Source organism: Centropristis striata, chromosome 6, assembly GCF_030273125.1.
Source record: "Centropristis striata isolate RG_2023a ecotype Rhode Island chromosome 6, C.striata_1.0, whole genome shotgun sequence".
Lineage (NCBI taxonomy): Eukaryota > Metazoa > Chordata > Actinopteri > Perciformes > Serranidae > Centropristis > Centropristis striata.
Window position 1 is genome coordinate 8,359,514 of NC_081522.1, and position 22,980 is coordinate 8,382,493.

The 22,980-nt window shown below is 37.2% G+C and overlaps 3 protein-coding genes across 3 annotated transcripts; 2 read left to right on the top strand and 1 right to left on the bottom strand.

Moving 5' to 3' along the window:
• Positions 1–2,093: 2,093 nt before the first annotated feature.
• On the bottom strand, positions 2,094–4,880 carry LOC131973466 (vesicle transport protein GOT1B). Its single transcript, XM_059335472.1, has 5 exons — positions 4,721–4,880; positions 3,740–3,831; positions 3,465–3,643; positions 3,291–3,372; positions 2,094–2,645 (listed from the first exon to the last, which is right to left on the bottom strand). Exons 1-5 carry the CDS (start codon positions 4,743–4,745, stop codon positions 2,607–2,609), a joined length of 417 nt encoding a protein of 138 aa, XP_059191455.1. The 5' UTR covers positions 4,746–4,880; the 3' UTR covers positions 2,094–2,606.
• Positions 4,881–5,776: 896 nt separating this feature from the next.
• Positions 5,777–11,781, top strand: slc35b4 (solute carrier family 35 member B4). The gene is made up of 10 exons (XM_059335153.1): positions 5,777–6,326; positions 7,415–7,528; positions 7,623–7,725; positions 7,817–7,866; positions 7,979–8,060; positions 8,616–8,676; positions 9,229–9,338; positions 9,490–9,565; positions 9,670–9,745; positions 9,969–11,781. The coding sequence occupies exons 1-10, from the start codon at positions 6,250–6,252 to the stop codon at positions 10,216–10,218; spliced, it is 999 nt and encodes a 332-aa protein (XP_059191136.1). The 5' UTR covers positions 5,777–6,249; the 3' UTR covers positions 10,219–11,781.
• Positions 11,782–13,279: 1,498 nt separating this feature from the next.
• Positions 13,280–20,043, top strand: LOC131972996 (uncharacterized). The gene is made up of 9 exons (XM_059334832.1): positions 13,280–13,430; positions 15,374–17,000; positions 17,080–17,194; positions 17,319–17,499; positions 17,619–17,633; positions 17,887–17,970; positions 18,676–18,746; positions 19,255–19,390; positions 19,517–20,043. The coding sequence occupies exons 1-9, from the start codon at positions 13,353–13,355 to the stop codon at positions 19,538–19,540; spliced, it is 2,331 nt and encodes a 776-aa protein (XP_059190815.1). The 5' UTR covers positions 13,280–13,352; the 3' UTR covers positions 19,541–20,043.
• The last annotated feature ends 2,937 nt before the right edge of the window (positions 20,044–22,980 follow it).

Sequence of the window (22,980 nt, forward strand, 5' to 3'; positions counted from 1 at the left end):
AAAAGACAATATATTTTAGTAAGAAACAGTATTATGTTTATTATATCTTCAAGTGTATTTTATTATATTTTCAGTAATAGTATAATAAAAACAATAATAACAATAATAAAAAAAATCATATTAACAGTGAAAGTCTAATAAATAATAATAACACCAAAATAATAATAGAGATAGCCTTATAAATTATAATAATAACGGTAATAGCAGATAAAACATTATAATAGCGATAGTCTATAATAATGATAGTAATAATAATAATCGCAGAAATAGTCTAATAAATAATAATACAAAAATGACAATAGAGATAGCCTTAGAAAATATAATAAAAACAGTGATAGCCTAATAAATATTATTATTATTATTATTATTATTATTAATAATAATAATAATATTATTATTATTATTACAATAATAATAGATAGCCTTAGAAAATATAATAAAAACAGTGATAGCCTAATAAATATTATTATTATTATTAATAATAATAATAATAATATTATTATTATTACAATAATAATAGATAGCCTTAGAAAATATAATGAAAACAGTGCTAGCCTAATAAATGTTGTTATTATTATTATTACAATAATAATAGAGATAGCCTCGTAAAATATAATAAAAACAGTGGTAGTCTAATAAATAACAATAATAATAATAATAATAATAATTGCTTACCGTGAGTTGTATGTGTTGTGTTCTCCTGCAGGCTAAATGTATGGTTTGTGTTTCCTCTGAATCTGCTGTTACATTATAACAACGGTGCCAATCACCTCTTCATGACGTCATCGCTGAGGGTCACTGATACCTTTGTCGTAATGTTCCACTGATGAGGCTGACAGGTGTTGTTAAAGCTGCCTCTGCTCATTAGTCACAGACACAGAGAGAGAGAGAGAGAGATGAACTTCTCAGACTCTTACGAGCAGCAGAGTCCCTTCACGAGGTCACTGCGTGAGGACGACACCGTTTAGATTTTATGAATGAAAGATGTGATGACAGGGGTGTCAGTGGAGTGTGTGGGTGTGGAGTGTGGCAGCAGTTCAAGTCAGTCAAAGTGTTGATGCTTTCCATAAAAAGTGTCGCGTGTCATCGTGTGTCATACTGCAAAAGTTAGTTTTTCTCCTCCACTGCAAGAGAAGTATTGCAAGGCATTGGTTGCATTCATTTAAAAAACAGTTTGAACATCAAAAACCTCATTTTCTGCATTCTGATAAAACAAATTTGCAGAAATTTATGGTGGAAATGTCTTTAAAAAACCTAAAATATTGAAATGCAGTAATGCATGCATTCCGTCGGCTATTGCTTTCAAATATATATTCTCCTGTAGATCAGATTATCAACTTACTTAATATTATCTCTGCTGAGTCAACACACATGTAGCCATGATTCACTCCTCTTGTGTCTTTTCTTTGGGAATGTAAACTCTTAAAATGTGCATGTGGCGCCTGCTTACAGCACCAATAATATAATTTATTTTAAAAAATGTAACTTAGAAACTTTAAAAGCTCAATGCAACATCCATAGAATATTCTACTGAAATATTACTATTATTTTCAATGCATTATGAAAATTAAACTGAAACACCATTTGGACTTGCAAGTTTTTTGGTAATACTAAAACTGGTAGTAGCAATAATAATTGCATTTTGTTTTAAATGTATTTAACCTCATTAAACTTTGCCAGTGAACATGCTACATGTCATTTATTTAGCTCGTTAATCATACAGATCAAACTACCTGTAAAGCCACAATTTGTCGTTTTTACTCCTTGGTTTTTGTAAATATGTTGATTAATAAGCTTTAGAGCTGCTAGCAATTTGTTTTTTGTAATACTGCTCCATTGTGGTGTTAAATGGGTGGATCCAAGTGTTTACCCAGAATTGTAATATTAGTACAGAAATTAGAGGACGAATAAACCGACAGTGTAAGTATCTAAGACATAATTTAACTGAAATGGAAATGTTGGAAAACCAAAGGCTCTTTGTTCAGAAGGACACTGGTACCCTCAGGCAATTGGAGTTAGTACATGATGTAATTAAATATCCTCAGTGGCACAAAGAACTTTGATGTCCACAGAAAATAATGTGGACTAACAAAAACGTATAAAAGACACACTTTATTCCAAGTATGCACTTACAAAAGTTACAGTAAAACATCTCCGTAACAAGCCTCTTCAACTTCTCCACAACAGTTCTTTAACATTTATCTCCACGTTATTTATTTTATCAATGTACAAAATTCCAGTAACGCTTCATTGAGGACCTCAGAAAAAAGCTCTCCGTGACGGTCGAGGCACGCAATCTGGAGGAGAGGATGCTGTAAAGACCTCCTGACACTCCGCCGAGTTAATCCACTGGTCCCAAGTTATCAGTCCATAAATATCAGACAGGAATGATACAAAATGGGAGACCTGCTTCCAGCTTTTTAAAATAAACAGAAAAATCTCTTGGCAGTCAGATACAAAACATCATGATGTCAGTCAAACATCCACAGATACACTTTGTTTGGATTCATTCACAGTTCTGGAGTGGCAATGACCAAAACATACAGTCACTATTAGGAACTCTGATAAATACTGAAACTCTCCTCCAATACAAAAGCCTTCCTCTGTTATACCATGTTGTTGCTCTCTCCAATTTTATCCACCAGCTGAAAGACAATAAGACAAAAGATTGATTTATTTGCTGTAAGGGTGTTAATATGTATCAATTAGCAGATTATATTTTATGATTAAGCTTAAGTAACTACAAAAGCAACTTTTTGGTGCTTGAATAATAAAAAAAACAATTCCCCTTTTTTCCACTAGATGGTGCTGAATTGACATGTTTTATTTCATTTAATTTCAATTTAACAGTAATTTACTGTAAAATTTCCAGCTGCTGAAGGGGCTGCATTACTTATACAATTCATGTCCAGTAGTAAACCAGTTTGTATTTTATATTATTATCATTTTTTACTGAATATCTTCAGATTTTGGATGCATTTGTCAAATACAATGAGCTACATGAAAACATTGCCTCAGGCCGTGAGAAATTAGAACACCATTTTTTACTTTTTTTGACATATTACAAACCGAATGAAAAATAGTAATAACAAAAATTGTTTGTTGCATCCATGATAATAAAACGCTAAATTTATTGTATTACTGTTTCTGTTGGCAACCTAACGTTTGGGTCAGCAGCTAGAAAAGACAGTGATTTTTAAGGATCTAACTCTCAGATATAGGATGTTATTGCCGCTTATATTAATAATAATAAATAAATAAATAAATAAAAATTAAAAAAATGTGCTTACTGTTCGGATTCCTGGTAAACTGAGCAAAGAGCCCAGTACAGGAACTCGCCTGATGAAGCCAACCGCCACAGGGAAGAATCCCCTGTTCAAAAGAAAGAGAGAGAGAATGAGATGAACAATCAAAAACAATCATGTTGATTCAGAATTAATGATGACAAAGATGTTTTTTCTGACCTGAATAAGAGGAAGAAACCGTAGAGCTCCAGAACGATTCCAATGATCGGCCAGCCGATCAGAACCACCAAAACGCCTCCCAGGAAGAAGCTGGTGGCTTTTACTTTGTGTCTCTGGAAGAAGAATCTGAACGTTCGCTCCAGGCCAATGACGAAGGACAGACCTGACACAAACAGGACCTGCACGACAAGCAGAGACACACAGTAAGATCACAAGCGAGGGAGGTGTTTTACTGACACACAGTGTGCTGCTAACAGTATTATTGACCAACTCACATTTCCAATGGCGAGGAGAGCTTTATCGAAAAACAGCATCATCCCAAAGAAGAGGAAGAACACACCGAACCCCGTTAGCCCCATCCCAATTTCTGCAAGAAACAAAACAAAACAAAACAAACGATGAAAAAGAAACTTTTATTTCCATTAAAACGCTGAGCTGCAGACAAAAATAGAGTTAGAGACAGAGATGGCAAGATGGCAAACTCGTGTTATTCCCACAGAAGGTTATATGAAGAATATTTTTTTCTGTTCTTTTTTTTTAACACAAACGTTCTTGTTTTTTCTCCTGCACTTTTGCTGTTTGAGAAGTGTTAGAACATTTTGAAAAAAAAACTACTTTCTTTGAATTGATAGTGTGTTATGTTTGGATCCACACATTCATAATTTTCACATTTGAAAAACACAAAGGCATCTAGTGTTTGCATTGATCAATTCATAGTTTGTGCTTTGTGTGCTTATTCAAACAACAAGGGTTCGTGTGTTTGAAGAGTTTTGCAAGAATTGTTTGCAAAGGATACAAATTGTTTCGTTGGTTGGTGTAAGGTTTTTTTTTGTTGTTTTTTTTTTAAATAGCCTGCAGTTTCAAAGTTAGCGCCTAAGCAAAAAAAAAACGATTACCAATTCTCAATTCTCAATTACCAGTAGAATCAATGAATTATTGATGTATGATGTATAACAAAACTTTATTGCAAACTGCTATAACCTACAAACAGAAAACACAAAAGCAAGTAGTGTTTGCATTTATAGGCTATCAATGCGTAGTTTGTTTTTAGTTTTTTATATTAAAATAAACAAATCATTTCTTCGTTTAAAAAACACTTCGCCGTGACGTGCCGCTAAGTGACGTAACGATGCTCTCAGCCAATGATGTTTGAGATGCTAACCTCACACATCCAGCTAACAAACCGGGCTACTTTTCACACAGAAACGCTACAAAGACAAATAACGACGTGGAAAAACAACACAATCCAGTCTTACTTTGTGAATCCGTGAGGGAGATCATTTTGGCGGCTGCTGGTGGGATTTATAAAAAGAACACAAAGCTCGTAACGGGTCAAACCGGCTGCTTTCTGCCGTTAGCGCTAACTGATGGGATACAACAGTAGCAGAGTGAAGGCAACGCTAGTGGTACATTACGTCCATACGCCACGTCGTCCGGAGCCACGCAAGCACGTACTTTTTTTTTTTACAAAGATCGTCTATGTTACACTTCTATAATAAAAAAATAATCGCCTCAGTCTTTTTGTCAAAAAAAAAATGTTTGCCTAAATCATCTCCTGAAGCCGGCCACCTATGGTAAAATCGCCTTCATCCTCAGTTGATCAGATCATGTGATTTTACCCCTTTAAGATAATTAAGATAATGGCCTATGTCAAGTGTGTGACTTAAGCGGATTTATTATGCCTAAGTCAAAATAAAATGTGACTTAGGCCATTTTTTTAACATGCCTTTGTGACTTAAGCAAGATATGGTAACACTTTATTTTGAGCGTGTCATAAACATGACATGGTATGTGTTATGAACATTAATGACACTTTGAAGTAACATTAATGCTCATGATACTTGTCATGTCATATTTCTGACAGGCTTGTGTGACTTATGTAGACACCTTCAAAATAAAGTGTTACCATATCTTGCTTAAGTCACAAAGGCATGTTTAAAAATTGCCATTTATTCCTCTTAAATTACATAATTTACACACAGTGTTATTACTATGCCAATAGCCATCCTTTGATACATCCTTTTTGAGTGAAATTATTAATAAATGTCATATGTTACACTTTTGATCAAGTATTTTGTGTGTCCTGCAAAACTTGAAAAACTGAGTTAGGCGATTATTTTAACAGAGTGACGACTTGTTGTTGGTACATTTGTTTCATCGGTACAACGTTCTTTTATTTACGCTACTTTTAACTTAACACTTGTATTCTATAGTTTTGCCTATTCTGTACAGTTCCCACAGTCTTAATTTTTAACACAGTATACTTTCCTGAGCCTATATTTTCCACACCAGTTTGGTTTTAATTACCAAGAAATTCGATCAAAGTGAGAGCTCTTTCACATGTTTTTTTAACGCTGCTACAGACCTGCGCATGCGTGTACAACGATCGATCGTTTATATGCGTCACGACTGCGCAGTTATTGCGCCGTTAAAGCATTCATTTACGTTTTCTGTTCGTTATTTGTCACATATTTACTCATAACATTGTTGCCCAGAAACAGTATATGTATTCAATTCATAATGTGTTAAATACAGAGGACATTAAGCACACTGCGTACTTCGCCTCCATACTTGGAGATGAAACTACAACTCCCATATGCCCACGCGGTAAGGAAGAGTTTCATTCTGAGATTCAGACGTGTTCAACTGAAGCAGGAGTTTGTGGAGAAGCAGAAGATCTCCCATTTAGCACAACCCGCTGCTTGTTTGCAAATATGCAACAATCTGAAATACGCTTTATAAAGTGACACATTTTTCGCCGAGTTTTTGTCGCCAGTGAACCGACATGGGCACTGCTTTTGCCATTGTTCTGGTGTTTGTCGGATGCTGTAGCAATGTGGTGTCTCTGGAGCTACTTGTAAGGTCAGTGTCAAACTTAGACTGCTAATAAACTCCTGCCGACTTCCCTGCATAAAGACTGTAGCAGGTCCAACTTGTGTTTGTTTTGTATTCCCACTGCACAAGTGATTTTTACTACATCCAAATATGAATTGAATCAGCTGTGAGGTGACATATGAACTTGTTATCAAAGGTGGAAACTAACTATTTAGGTACTTATCTAACTGTCTTTAAGAAACGTTTTCATGTACTTCTGTAGAAGTTGTGTATATGTTTATTAAGTGCTCTTACTGACTTCCACACTGGTGTTTTTATTAAACAGACAGAGGTAACTTAATTCATCCCAATGTTCTGCATAGTAGAATGAACAGATACATGGTATAATATAATATAATGAACATATACATAGTATAATATTATGTATGTATGTTGGGTTTTTATATTGTCAGGAATCTGGCGATACGATATGCTTTATGATACAGGTGTTATGAATCAGTATATTTAACTGTATTGCATTACAAGCAAGAGGAAATATTACATTTTTTAAATCAAATTTTAAGAAAACAGACATAGTACAAAGAACACCCCCATTTGTATAATATCTCAGTAAAGAAAGTAAAACATTTTGATGCTATATTTGCATTCATCACTGTCCCTGTAACATCCAGCATGATATTACTATTTTATGTGCAATCTGTCTGCTACAAATCTTTGCATGGAAAATATTATTTGAAAAACTGTGACAGGGTCAGTATCAGAGCAGATAATATTGCAATACTTATTCGTACTTTTTCTTGAATAAGAAAAGTAGGAGAATTAAGTAAAGAATGCTCAAACAAGGGCACTTGAAATATGTCCAAATTAACCATTGATGCAATAATGAAAGCAAAGATCCAATAAAAAAATTAAAACAGATTAAACTGACTGAAGCTGCAAATCTGAAATCAACATACCCAAATCAATAATAACATTAAAACTATCACCTATATTATTAATGTATTAAAATGTAACAAATAAACCTGTTGCTGTGCTGTTTTTAGTGGTTTTTTTTTTTTTTTTTTTTTCAATTTCATCGTTATTTCAACAATATTTTTTGTTTTTTTGTACTCCAGACAGTTTCCAGGATGTGGCAACATCGTCACCTTCGCTCAGTTTGTTTTCATCGCATTAGAAGGTTTCATATTTGAAACAAACTTTGGGAGGAAGAAACCAGCGATCCCTATCAGGTAAAAACTCAACGATGGGGTCTGAACTTTTTGCTGCAGGAACAGATGTAGAACTGATTATAAAACAAACCTGTGTTTTCCTTATTTTTTGCAGTAACTATGTGATCATGGTGACCATGTTCTTCACAGTCAGTGTGATCAACAACTACGCTCTCAACTTCAACATCGCCATGCCGTTACACATGATCTTCAGATCGGTAATGACTGTTTTAATTTTCCCTTCATCACATCACCTCCGTCCATCCACTCAATCAGCCTCAGTCTGATCCCTGTCTCGTTTATTTGCAGGGATCACTAATCGCTAACATGATACTGGGAATAATCATCCTGAAGAAAAGGTACACCTGCTCCCTCACAGCTTGTACTGATGAAATCATGTCTGCGGGTTTAAAAGTATCAATATGCAGTTTGATTGTAGTTGTTTGTGTTTCACTTCTTGTCGCCCTGCAGGTATTCAGCGAGTAAATATCTGTCTATAGCTTTAATTTCAGCTGGTATCTTCATCTGCACCATCATGTCTGCCAAACAAGTGGTGAGTCCTCTGCAGAACACATTCCAATATAATGCAGTAATACAATGTTCTGAAAAAAATCAGTATCTGTTTAAGTGTACACTATATTTAGATTATTTTTACTGCTTTACTTTACTGTCAGACAGCCTTGTTTACATTTACACAGGGGCAAGTGAAGCCGTTATCTATGCTCTCCTCAAAGCCACCAGACTCCTTTGACAAAAGCAGTAATTTTACCTCACAGAGCACAGGAGTTGATTGTGTACTGCTGCCTCTAGCAGTTCACCTGTTTCTGTTCTTGTGTGACTTCTGTGTTTTTAACGGTCAGTTCAGATTCATCAAAGTCACACAAATAACACAAACAAACCAGCTTGCATGCCTGTACTCCTGCCTGCTTTTTTGACTCACTGACTATTAATAAGTAACTTTTACAACTCCTCTTCAGTACATCTAAACTATCACTAAAGTGTATTTTATGTATGTTTTTTGTGCAGTAAGTTCATTATTCAAAGACTGAAGCTCTCTTGGAAAATATGCAATCTTGACCTTGACCATTTTGTCTTTTGGTTTCTGCAGAATGTGTCCAATGAGGGATCAGAGGAGCAAGGCTTTTATGCCTTCATGCACTGGCTTATCGGTGAGTAAACTGACATTTCATGTGGAAAAGGCTTTTTTGTCATTATTATAGATAGGATATTCCTTTATTAGTCCCACAATGGGAAAATCTTCTCAGCATTACAGCTGGAAATGGATAACACAAAAATAGAAAAAGCATCAATAAAAAAACAGAATTAACAATTTAAAGAAGAAGAAATATGAAAAAGTATTAACAATTTAAACAGTAGTTCAGTTCCGCGATCCGTTCATTTGTTCATGATGATTTTTTAATTAACAGTTTATCATTTGACATATAAAATTAAAATTCTGAACACTTCCATCAAAACAGCCACCAGTCCAACATTACATTAAAGAGAGAAAAGCAGCTAAAAACAATAATATTTGTTGTTTTTTGCTTAATTAATGACTTAAAAGAGCAACACAATTACTGCAGATAAATTCTCTGTTCATTGACTAAACAATCAACTGGTTTCAGTTCTAATTCGCTTGCATGTCCCTCTATGACAGATAGATAATAAACTGCAGTGTTACACATGGATTTAACGCCAAGAGCTGATTTCTGTCCGTGCAGGTATCGCCATGTTGACCTTTGCTCTGCTGATGTCTGCGAGGATGGGAATTTTCCAGGAGACGTTGTACAAGCAGTACGGCAAACACTCCAAGGAAGCTCTCTTCTACAATGTGAGCTTTCTCTCTGCTCTGACACGCGGGACACTCCCACAGGATTAAAAAAAAACATCTTCAGGGGAAATTCCTGCTTCAGTCGAGCTTTAGGAAATGCTTTCTCTTGGGAACAGCTATTGATCTTTTTATTGTTTTTGTCTTTTTGCAGCACTGCCTGCCTCTTCCGGGCTTCCTGCTTCTCTGCACAGACATCTATAACCACTGTATCTACTTCAGTCAGAGCAGTGAGTCCTGTCCATTCCTTCAGGAAAGGTTACGTTTTCTATCTTTACTCACAGTAGTAAACAAACATCCTGTGTGTGTGTGTCTCTCTCTCTCTCTCTCTCAGCTCCTACAGTTGTTCCTGTGGTTGGAGTGACTCTGCCAATAATGTGGCTCTACCTGCTCATCAATGTCATCACACAGTATCCTGTTAAAACAAGTTTAGTTTACTGGCTTGTATTTATTTATCAATATTTATCACCAACCTTCACAAGAGATCACACGATAATAGAAAAAATATAAGTTCTGCTGCACAAATTATTTTTGTTGCTTTCTTTTTGTGAAATTCAGTTGAACATTAAAAGTTCAGTTTTTATTTTTTTATTTTCCCACACTCTTGTCACAGACTTTAACCAGTTTTTTCAGGTATGTGTGCATCCGCGGTGTCTTCATTCTGACCACAGAGTGCGCCTCTCTGACCGTCACCCTGGTGGTGACCCTGAGGAAGTTCCTCAGCCTCATCTTCTCCATCATGTACTTTCAAAACCCGTTCACCACATGGCACTGGGTGGGCACGGCGGTGGTCTTCCTGGGCACCCTGCTGTACACGGAGGTGTGGAGCAGCATGCAGGCCGCGCTACGTGGACCTGATGTCAAGGAGAAGAAGGAGGAGTGAAAAAAAAGAAGAAGAAGAAGAAGAAGAAAGGACTGATGGTCGAGTAGAAAAACAGCCACTTTGCTGGACTTACAGATCACTTCAGTCGACTATCCTACAGCGCTTTTATACAGTAACTTAATTTTGTTTAGGCCGTAGTGAATCTCTCTCTCTCTCTCTCTCACACACACACACACAAACACTTACAGGATAAGGCTGGTGATATTCTATATTTTCATTGTGTCAGTCTGTATCTAAAACAGCAGACAGAAACAGCGACCAGCAGGTGAACACTCAGGAGTTGGTGGTAGAGACTAAAACCGAGCTAAAAGAGAGTAAATGTTGCACTGAAAGGGATACTTTGCTAACTTTTTAACTGACTTTGTGTCACAGCAGTGTGGGTAGTAAATGCACTTCCCTCTACATTGACAGCGCCGTAATGCGATTATCATTTAACGCCTAGAATGAGCTAAGTGATGTTGAAAGCACTGCAGTGACAAAGAGAAAATCTGAGAAAGTTCACTGTAAATTCAACAAGTGGCCATGAACACAACTTCAAATGAATTACAAATTAATAATATACATCCGTTTCAAAACAATATTCCAAGCATTTATTACCTTAAGCTTCTCATAGGGGAAAAAATATGTTAGATTAGAGTAAATTGATGTTTTTTCAGGCTTTAATCTGTTTTTTTTCTGATCTTTTATAGAGCAAACAATCAATTGGTTAAATTAGACTATTTTCAGCTGTTGTTTCTTACACAATTGTTGCACTGATGAGTATCCACAGCAGCAGGGCTGTGTTTTTAATTAAACCACAGGAGCATTTCCTAAATCAGTGACCTCACCAATAGCAGGCGATTGACATGAGACACTAGGTGACATGATCGCCATTTTAAATAAGTGGTTAACGTTGTCAAACGGTCACAGTTTCAGTTAAGTTTAGGCAACAAATCTTGGTTTAGTTTAGGAAGCAAAACTACTTTAACAGAAGTTAACATACATTTATGACTTTGGTAATAATGTTGACTTTTGGTTTCACTGTGGACATGAACATGAACAGCGGTCTACTGGATCAAAGTTTGTGTTTGTATGACCCACTCGCCCTAAGTGAACTTTGTTGTTCTTCACACTTTATAATGTCACTTCCTCCTTGGCTTCCATCATATTTACTACGGCCACGAGAGGGCGCTGCCTAACAATAACATGTTTATAAAAAAACATGAATAAATAGAATGTAGATCATCACCAGCCCTATTCTTAATATAAGTACCTCATTAGCATTCATAGATGTAAAATCAGGGTGCAATTTTTTGTCTGTAATGTTATTTGAATATTTATTTTCTAACATGACTCCATATAAACCCTTAATCAGTGGGTTTACAGTGAACAGAGTGATGTGATGCTGAATGAAATTGTAGAGATCATGTATTTGCTGTATTTTTTCCCCTCATGTGTCAAACTGTCTCAGGTGTATTGGACCAGTATTTGTTAACCAGAAACATCACATTGTATAAAACAGTAAGCCCTTACACTCCCTGCGCACTGAAAATAAAATGTCAACCTGGCTACTAATATACAGTAGTTTAAAGCGTCTCTGCAGCTGCAAGGTCGAATAATTTGTCATAACAAGAAATTAATGTTTTTATAGAAGCAGTGGAAAGTAACCAAGTACTATTTCCTCAAGTACTGTACTTTGGTAGGTACTGTGGGTATTTTACTTGAATATTTCTATTTTTATGCAATTTTTAGGGCTTCATTGTATCCCTTCACAACATGATTAACATGGCCAAAATAAGTCACATTAGCAATATCGTCATATCTAGAGACATTGAAATATATAATAATTTTATCATTCAAACTAATCTTTAACATTGTTTATTGTGAATTTTGTCTCTTTTTTTGACAAGTTATTGCACTCAAAATGTGAGTGTAGAGAGGTGGAGACAGTCCAACAAATTACTACATTAAGTGGGAACAGAAAAAAGGGAATGGCTCTAAGAGACAGTAGGGTTTTTACACAATATGTAATATATGTGCATTAATTACATGATCACGATATTTCATGATTTAAATATCACGGTTATCACAATATTGTGATTTCCCTCGCTCTGTTATACTTCTACTTTACTATGTTTCTGAAGGAATTATTTTTATTTTTACTCCTTTACATTTCTTACAGCTACTTTACAGATTCAGTTTATTAATACCAAATATAATTAATAAAATTGTTATAGTATAATTACATATTAAGGTGTTTAAGTGGTTAAAATTATTATTATTATCAGCTACAAAATTATTATAGCTTAAGCTACCAGCAGAAAATAAAGTGATTAAAATGTTATTTTTATCAGCTACAAAATGTAAGTGATACACACAATTTTTTCATTCATCCTTTATTTATTTCCGGAGGAATCATTGAGGGAAACCCCTCATTTACAATGATGTTGAGAGCACAGAGAAAACAAAACAGCACAGATAGAACACTTGAAAAACATTAAAAACAGTTACAGTGAAAGGCAGAGTTATTGGTTATCATAGTTTTAAACTGGCCAATATTGGAAAGTTTTTCAAATTCAGTATTTGTCCAGGAAAAATTGAACATTAAGCAATCACTAGAGTGTGTTGGATAATTACTATGTGACCAGCGTAATAGTGCTGAGGTATTTATTGTGGCATGTTGCCTATCAAGAATTTATAAATGAAAAGGAACCAGTGCATGTCTCGTCTCATAGATAAACATGCCTTATAATAATTATGACACAATAATATAAATAACTTTTCTATATGTATTCTGGATACTTTTTGTACTTAATGTATATTTTCACTTGAGTATTTCTAATTGGGTAAATCATCTGAGAACTTCACCTACTTCTGGTAAAAAAGTACAATGTATTTTTTGTTAGTTATACATATTTTTGTTTGACTGGGACACAATGTTCTTTACATTTCATTGGCTTTAAGATGAGTCGACCAATCCAGAGAGGCGTTGTTCAGCTTTGTCCAATAGCAGCGGCTGGTGCTGGCTCCGGCGGTGAGAAGGGCAGATTGTTGCAGCTGTGTGTGGAGTTGATTTCACTGAGAGCTGGTCCACGCTGTGTGGATTAAACATTTTCACTTAAGTCCTGACAGAAGCTGCAGCCGCGGGTGTGTGGATGGGGGGAAACAGCCCGAGTCACCTCTCTCAGGAGGATGGTGAAGGCGGAGGAGTTACTTTTGTGAAGGGCATTCGGGTGAGTGGAGGCTCGGGGGATCATGCATGGATGTGAAGAAAGTATTCAAACACAAGGTTCAATGCTCAATGTTTGAATAGAAAGACAGCATGGCTGCACAGGGCATGCGTGTTAATTTGTCAAGTGCAACCCTGTATTATCTGCTGCTTTAATTCTCTGATATATAATCAATAAGTATTGATCTCGCCCTCATGTTTGTTTTCAGTTTCTTTACGACACTCTGCTCTGCTCCTGCTGTTGTTAAATATAGAAAGAACATGGTGGTGGTCACATTTCCAGAGAAAAACTTGAGAAGAAAATGATCCTTTTGCTCTGATAATCAATTAAGATATTGAACGCAACTACAGTTAATTTATGAAATTTTTTTTAAATCTGTCAAAAACAATATTTGTAAAGGAGATTTAGATCTATGCATGAAATATTTTAAGAATCCTCTAGGTATGTATTTTTTAAAGGCAATCATCAACCTGCGACCTTTGTTTACCGACCACTATCGGTGACCTCATGCAACATCAAGTCAACTTTTCCCATGCAGCCACAACAGGGTTTAATTTTACCCTGCAACAACAGTAATGTGTGGTAGTTCATTAAAGAATGAATCCATTATTATTATAAAACAGTTTATCATTGTTTCCCGATATTTAAATAAGAAAAGGATGAGATATCTTTATTGTCATTGTATAAATCAAATCAAAATCAACTTTATTTATAGTCCTTTAAGACAGCGTCAGCTGATACAAAGTGCTGTACATGGCAGGACAGACCAACAATAAAAACAAAACAAGCAAAAACAACTAAAACAAAGCATTGTATAAGTACAATAAAAAGCAGTAGTAGCTCACTTATAGATGCAATAAAATATTTACTATTATTTACTAAGTATATGAGAAAATATATAGAAATGCTATGATGCTGAAAATGTAAATTGTGCAAGGTAAATATACTATATAACAATATTATAAAATACGAGTAAGAAAAAATATTAAAATACACAATATGAATAAGACGGAACGTGACAATGCTAAAAGTCAGTTTATTGTATCATGTCAGGCTTTTAAAACTGTTCTTTACCCTTTAATCTCACCTCAAACTGTATTCATTAGCTGTTCTGGAGCTTTCAGTCAGTTTCTGTTTTTTTTGTAATAAAAAATAAAAAACTGTTTACAAAAGCAATCTGGAATGATATCTGGATGATGAATAGGTGCTGGGCAGAATAACTTGTAAATCACAGAGATAATGCTCCCTTGAACATTTTAGCGTAAAATAAATATATGTTAATGTCTTTTAAATGTTTCTGTTTTTTCCTCAGAACTTTAAAGGGCTTCTCTTCCATAATGGTTTAGACGTTGAGAGCGAATATTAGTTCTTAATGGTTAATGAGGTCAAGAAAAAACTTAAATCTTGTAATTGTGAGAATATGTTATCAACTCAGTACTCAGAGTTACAAACATTAACTTGATCTCACAGTAATTAATATTAGATCATGAAATAAATAAAGTGATGCTAACGATTTTTGAGTTATAGAGTTTATAGAGTTATAGTTCAGAAAATTAATCATAAAAATAACCTAGCAAGAAGATAATTTTACTGAGTTTCGGTCTATGTAATAATTTCACATCTAATGTTGCAAGTTACATTTGTGATCATGGCCATCAGATCTCTGATATGGTTCGAAAAAATACTTAAACAAGAAAAGGAAGACAGACAGGCCACCACGAAGAGTGCAATCACATCAAAACACGAGGTGTTACTACTAATTTACACAATACAAAAGTAGGAAACTGGGCTAAAAAAAGCTGAGAAAACAGGATTTTCAGGCCTTACGGCCCAAAGAAATAAATGACCATAACCAAAATGAACAGAGATGGGATGCACTTGAAAGAAAAACAAATTCCATTAAGAAGAAATGCTCATTAATAATGATTTCTCTTGTTTCTCTTTAGCTGTCAGACAAAGTGATCCAGCGGATGAAACAGCCTTCAAAGGTCGTCCGTCCTCCACCCGCACAGAATGGAAGTCCTCCATCACACTCACCTGAAACACAAACATCCACTCCTGTTCCCACCCCCTCTGTTGAACATTTACTACCTCTTCTGACGCCTCCACCTGAATTCATCCTGCCTCCCCCTCCTCTTCATGAAGCTCCATCAGTGGAACCTGCTGCTCCTGTAAAACTCGTTCCTCCTCCTCCTGTAAAGTTTCACTCCCTGCCTCCTACCTCTGTGGAGCCCGCAGCACCGCCGCAAACTCCACCTCTGACCGACCCTGTTGTCTCGGCCCCTCCTCCTCCTCCATCTGCACCTTCTCCACAAGTAGAAGCCCCTGTGGAGCTTCAGTCTCCTCCTCCACCCCCACCGGCTGTAGTGGAGCCAGTAGTTCTACCTCCTGTTGAATCCTTCATCCCACCTCCAGAAACCATATCTACACCGCCGATAGCAGAACCAGTTGTCCTCCCTCCACCTGTTGAATCGGCTGTTGCTCCACCTGAACCACCAGCTTCACCTCTGCTCTCTGAAACGCCTATTCTTGAACCTGCAGCTGTAGCTTCCTCTGTTGAGCCTCTTGAATCTGTTGCCCTGGCTGCACTACCAGTGGAAACGATCCAGCCTCCACCCATGGTTGAATCTGCACCAGTTGAACCAATTACTCCACCCTGTCCTGTTGATTTAGCTCCAGTTGAAGTTTTACCGCCACAAGTGGAAACAACTCTTTTTGAGGCTGCAGTTCCACCTGCTGCAGTAGAAGAAGTACGGCCTCCAGTCGTGGCTCCAGCTCTCGACCTGCCTCTGCCATGTGAACTTCCACCACCTCCAGAGCTGATGGCACCTTCTGCTGCTCTGGAGCCCATTGCAGCACCCGCTCCTGTTCTAGAGCTGGTAGCAGCACCCGCTCCTCCTCTAGAGCCCGTTGCAGCACCCGCTCCTCCTCTAGAGCCCGTTGCAGCACCCGCTCCTCCACCAGAGCCCGTTGCAGCACCCACTCTTGCTCCAGAGCCCGTTGCAGCACCCGCTCTTGCTCCAGAGCCCGTTGCAGCACCCCCTCCTCCTCCAGAGCCCGTTGCAGCACCTGCTCCTCCTCCAGAGCCCGTTGCAGCACCCGCTCCTCCTCCAGAGCCCTTTGCAGCATCCGCTCCTCCTCCAGAGCCTGTTGCAGCCCTTGCTCTTGCTTCAGAGCTCGTTGCAGCACCCGATCCGGTTCTAGAGCCGGTTGCAGCACCCGCTCCGGTTCTAGAGCCGGTTGCAGCACCGTCTCCTGCTCCAGAGCCCGTTGCAGCACCCTCTCCTGCTCCAGAGCCCGTTGCAGCACCCTCTCCTGCTCCAGAGCCCGTTGCAGCACCAGCTCCTCCCCCAGAGCCTGTTTTTGAGGAGCCCGTGGCCCCCTGTCTCTGCGTGGAGCTTGCCGTCGTTCCCACTCATGCACCTTTAAGTGATGAACCCCTGGTCGAGCCTGTGGCTCCATCTCCGCCTGCTCTAGCTCCACCTTCTGAGGAGCCCGCCATGATCATGTCTCTGCCCCCTGTTCTTGAAGATGAAGTACCTGCTGTCGCCTCAGTGGCACCACCTGCAGCAGGTGAGTTGATCAACACGATAAAGATTTAGAAAATCAGTTTGAAATAATCCAATTTCTAACCAATTTAACATGTTTACAGCCCCCCCTGTTTCTCCTGAAGTGGTAGAGGAAGAGTTGAGGGAGAAGATTAAAGGGGAGATGAAGATGAGTCTGGAGGAGGAGATCAACCAGAGGAGGAAGGAGCTGCAGCTACAGTAAGACATTTTGATCATTAAAAACAACAAATTTGATCAATTTATGTTCTGATTTTTTATAAAAATGTATGAAGGAAAGCATCACTACAAATAGAAAGCGTTATAAAACATGATCTGTGCGCAGGCTGGAGGAGATGAGGTTTCAGGCTCATCTAGAGGCCCAGGCAGCCGCTCAGGCTCAGGTGGAGGCGCAGGTGAAGAGGACGCTGGAGGCGGAGAAGGGTGCTTTCGTGGAGAACCTGACGGAGTCCATCATGAAGGAGCGAATGAAGACCGAGGACGAGCATCTCATGGTGCAGCTTTATGTAAGTACAGGAAGAAAAAAACACGATCTGCACACGTGTCAGGATCTCGCTTGTAAAATGTGAAAATCTTTCCTCTTATTGTGCCCCTTTTTCTTTCTTGCCCTCTTGTGTTGTTTCAGCGGATGGAGCTGAAGGTAAGACGGGAGAGAATTTATACGTGCATGACTCACTTTTTCACTTCCATTCTGCTCTAACTGCACTTTGAACAGCTGCTGTGTCATTGCTCTTTATTTCTATCATGATGAGACAAAAAAAAAGTCATTTAAAAACGTGGAAATTCTGTGTATCACGGTCTACAAAATATCAAACAGTAAAATGTTTATTTGCATGACTATAACTGTTTTAGAGGCGTGATGATGCCACTATAAACATTTTAAACTCTCTCAGGCTCATCAGCTGGAGGAGAAGGAGAAAGAGCTGAAGAAACGAGACACTCTCTATAAGGAACACATCACAAAACTTGAAGCAAAGGTAAAGAAACCTTCTGATTATTCGTCATCCTCACATCTCATTTAAGCTAAAGTTACATTAAAGCACCTGAAAACTTTGTTAAATTTTAGGTTTATCCATGAAAACAATGTTAAATGTTAAGCCCTTGAAACAATTCATTTTAATGTGGTGCTTGAATGGGAATTTAGGTAAAGTCTACTGAAAAACGGATGACACTTTTTTTTTTTTTTTTTTTTTTTTCAAAGTAAGATTTGTTGTGTTTTCCTTAACTTTGTCACCCTTCTGGAGAATGCTGTCATGAAACATGCTTTGTTTGTTTATAGCCTAATAACCCTTTAATTTAATGCGATGAGGAAGTGAAATAATCAGTATACTGTATTTTACTGTATTTTATGTACCATATATAAATATGGTATTTATCACGGCTGTAAGGTGCTGGAAAATCTTGAAAATGCAGCTTTGAGAAATGCTTTAATTTGACTTTTGGAAGGATGCAATAACCCTGGTAATGGGGTCCCTGGTGGTGATGATCTGCAGCTTCACAGAGATTTATATTGAGCTTGAGCTCATAGTTTTAGCTGTCCCAAAAGGTACTTTTTTAGTTCACTCTCACTGCTCTCATCGTGTCATTTTCAGCCGCAGCACTCGGCTGTTTTCAGCGAAAAAAGCTCTGAATATTTCATAGATATTTGATGGTAACTTGTGGTGTTTTTACCTCTCTGACAGTGCACTGAGTTTTACAAAGTGACTGCTGAGAGCTATCAAAAGGGCAAAGAAGAGACTCACAACCGATTTGCGTAAGTTAATGTCTCTGTTTGTATAAATGCAAAAATCATATGGAAAAATGAAAAACTTTCTTAATGATGCAGTCTTAGTTTAATACAAATGTTTTTAAAGTTTAGTAGTGACACATGGTACAAAGACAAAGGGACTTGACATTTATTATTAAGAGACAAGTTTATCAATTAGATAATAGATAAACGGGGGGGGGGGGAGCCAACATGTTGAAGACCTGCAGTTGATGAAATATGATGGCTTTTTTATTTATTCAAGACTTTAATTATTTCCTTCCTTCTTGTTATTTATTCTATATTTTAGCGTGTCTGGAATATCCTTTTCTTGTTTTCCTCTGCTTTTTAAGAGCACCTGACATCTTTTGATCTACGGTTGAGTAAAAATAGCATCCAGTCATTTCTTTTGCCTAAGAAAATGGGCTAATTTGCATGTTTTACAAATATGGTGGTTTTAGCTACCAGAACAGCATGATGTTTGTTTGATATTTGCATGTCTCTTTCTCTCTTGCAGACGTTACAACATCCAGCCTGTGTGCGGTGACCTGCAGGGTCAGATTTTAAAATGCTACAAAGAAAACACTGGACAGACTCTGTCCTGCTCGAGTATCGCCTCGGCCTACATGCAGTGTGTGGACAACGCCAAGAAGGTAAGACTCCACAAATATAAACTGATTTTGTCCTTTTGAAAACCAGAATTACTTGTAACCTCTCACAATCTTTTTTTTAATTTACTGTTGGTAACATTTGACCCCTTTTCTCTCCTCTGGCTACAGAATAAACTGAGCACTGGAGGTTAACGTGGACCACCTGATGAGGAAAGAAGTTGATGGAAAGAATTCAACAAACAGATGAGTGAGAGGAGAATCTACTCCTTCCTTCACATACAGCTGGAAGAAGTGCCATAGACCCAGCCCAGCAGACCGGTCCGCTTCTGGTAACGATTTGTCTTCACCCTCTCTGGTTCTCGGGATCATCTTAAAAACCAAATGTGCCGCAACAACAGCAACACGAACAGATGGATAAAATCATTTAAAGGAGCAGAAAAGCAAAACTTGTGAATTTAAGTAAGGTATCTTTGTGAGATAAATGCTGAACGACTCAATCATTATGTTTGTGTGCCTTGAAGTTACGAACGTTAATCATGAGATTGTAAATGCATGATGTAAAGAGGAACACAGTGTGAAGAAAAAAACACTTGTACGTGTTGCAGGTTATTGTACTGTATATAAATTATTTCAGGGGTTATTTCTGGTGCATGCAACACATTTAATTAAATCACAATAAACTTTATTGTGGAATCACATAATTGAGAAAGTATTTGTTGGTGTTTGCTGCCCTCTGGTGGATATAGATTAGGTAAAAGTGCAGAGTTTAGTAAATGTAGTAGGCTGGGATTAGTTTATTCTGCATTTAAATATACTTGTTAGAGAATTGCAAAAATGACATGTAATGAGAGTTCAGCAGAATAACATAAATAACAAGCACCATAAATTATTAGTCACTTAAAAACTTTAGAAATATTAAAGGGACATCTCTTTACAATTTAAAATACAGTAAATATTATTTTTTCATTTCAGAAGTACTGAACTTTCACTTTTATTGTCCATCATTTACAGAAATTGTGGTGTTTTTTTTCTGGTAAGGTAATTCTGGTTATTGGAAACCATTGTAATACTGTTGGGGTTTTTTTTTTTTTTTTTTTTTAAGGTATCACTAAAGTTGATTGTATTATCTATACATTTAAAAAGCTCAAATATGAAGCAGCTTTTAAAAACCATTAAGGACAGGGCCGGTATTTTTCTCTTACTTGCAAATTGAAATATGGCCTTTTCCTATTATTTAATCTCCATGTTGTATATTTGTCAGGTTGAATGTAGGGAGAACTTTATTTCACATGGTGTATGTCATTGTAGAGTAATACAAAGAGTAACACTGAGTAACAAATATTTTATACAAACATAACAATGACATGTAGACACTTGAACTTGGGGAAGTTGGTGACTTTATTTCGGGGCATAACAGGTCTAATTTTTAGTAGTACTCTAAAGACAGTTTGCATACTAAAAAAGACTTAAATTTTTCACTTTTTAGGGGGGAAAAATTAGCGAAAAAGAACAATTGGAGATTTTCAAACGTCTGCTTCTCCGGCATTACTTCACCTAGAGACTACATTGAAACTTTAAACAGTAGACCAGTCTTGTGTATTGGTGTATTAATCCACGTTTGGATAGGTCATATAGTTTTTTATCAATCCCTGTTCAATGACCATGATCATTTTTGGAGAAATTCTGAGATTATAATGGGTGTGTATTGCATGGAATGTTTGTGTCAGAAATTATGACATCATTGCGCAGAGTGTAGAGGGAGAGAAAAAATTGTCAAAAAATAAATTTGAAAACTGCGCTCCAGGCCACAAATTCCACTCTACAGAAATAATTTATACATAGAAACGTTGGAAAATTTGTCTTCTCACTCACAATCCTCTGGTAAAGCTGTCAATTATAGTTTGGGCGTAGGATGCATAGATGCGCCACCAACAGCCTCATTGGCTCCCATATTAAAAACGCGGGAAGATTTCCGTAGAAAAGCATATTTAACAGTTTTTCAGATCGCTCTTACAAAGCAATTTCTTCATTTTTCTTCACAAAAAATATATGTGCTGTTTCGGAAGAACTCGGGACACTCAAACTGAAGTCGGATCAATGATGGGTATTATGGTTTTGCCAAAAATGCCAGAAATTCCAGTCTGTTCACCTCTGGCTGCTGTCACTGTTCCGGGAGCTGCAGTTAATTGCGTTGATTGCTCTGCTCTGATTGGTCGACCCCAAAGCCTTTCATCCCTTCATCCATCCCTCGCAGAAAGCGAGAACCAGACAGACAGACAGACAGACAGACAGGTAACTTAATGTGATTACAGATACACGCATGCGCGCATGCTCGTCCAGATACACATGCTTCACACACACACACACACACACACACACACACACACACACACACACACGTAACTTTATGTGATTTTAGTTACACACGCGCGCGTAAGCGTGCATACTCCTCTAGATACACATGCTACACACGCTACACACACACACACACAGAGGTAACTTCATGTGATTTTAGTTACACGCACGCGCGCTCACTCCTCCAGATACACATGTTTCACACACACACACACACACACACACACACACACACACACATTTTGAGGTTGAAAGGGCATAGGTTGCTGTATAAATAAATACTCGAAAATGAATGCTTGTTGTAGGTTTGCTGCTTGTATATGAAATAGTATCATTACATCACTAGTATTAATTGTTTGAAATCTCTGAAGAATCTCATCATAGTGTACACACACCGGCAGTAGCCCCTGTGGCCCTTTCAGAATTTCCCCAGAAGAAATGTTCTAGTTTTTACTAATATCTAGCTCATTCCTTAATTCTAATGTCTATTGGTTTGATCAAAGTAAATTGACACATGTAATATATAACTTCCTCTTGAGGTAAGTATTTTTTATTTTTTGCGTTACAAGCTGCATAATCACAGTAATCACTTGAGAGTTGTGTATAAGTGTTGCATGTTGTTGTAGGTAGTAGTAAATTAATATTTCTCGCTTCAAAATCCTGCAGGAGCTCAACATCAGACCATATTTCTGATAACAGTTTCACCAGTAGAGGTCTCTCCAACTGCAGCTGCATGCAGGCTCATAACTTTTCCTTCCTCATCTGTCATCCTTGCAGATTCTGTGTTTGTTTGAGGTTTATTTTTAATTGCTTTATATGTTTTGGAAAGTTTCATCTATATTTGATTTTCACATTATCAAAAAATCTGAAATCTGAAAAGCAACTATTTAGCTACAGTTGTAACTTTAATGTAGTCACTGAAATAAAGATAGAAGTAAAGTATATTTTAAAATGTGGTTAGTTACATTTAAACATACGTCTTCATATCCAATCTCGTGTCATTCAGTGAAAACCGCAGTGCAGCTAAATGGAAGTCTTGCGTGTCTGTTAGCATGTCAGTGTTTGTCTCATCTAATTTTAGGTACACCGTGTTCTTCTCGATATGAAGAGGAAGTGAGCGTTTGCATGTATGTGTGGTTGCGTGTGGGTGCAGAGAGATGTTGGGTAAAAACAATTAATTTTGGCATTTTTCATGCAAAGGCTGAAATTAAAGGATAAAAGGGACAATTTCGAGGTTGGGAAAGCTCTACAGCCATGGTAATTTCCTAAATAAATGA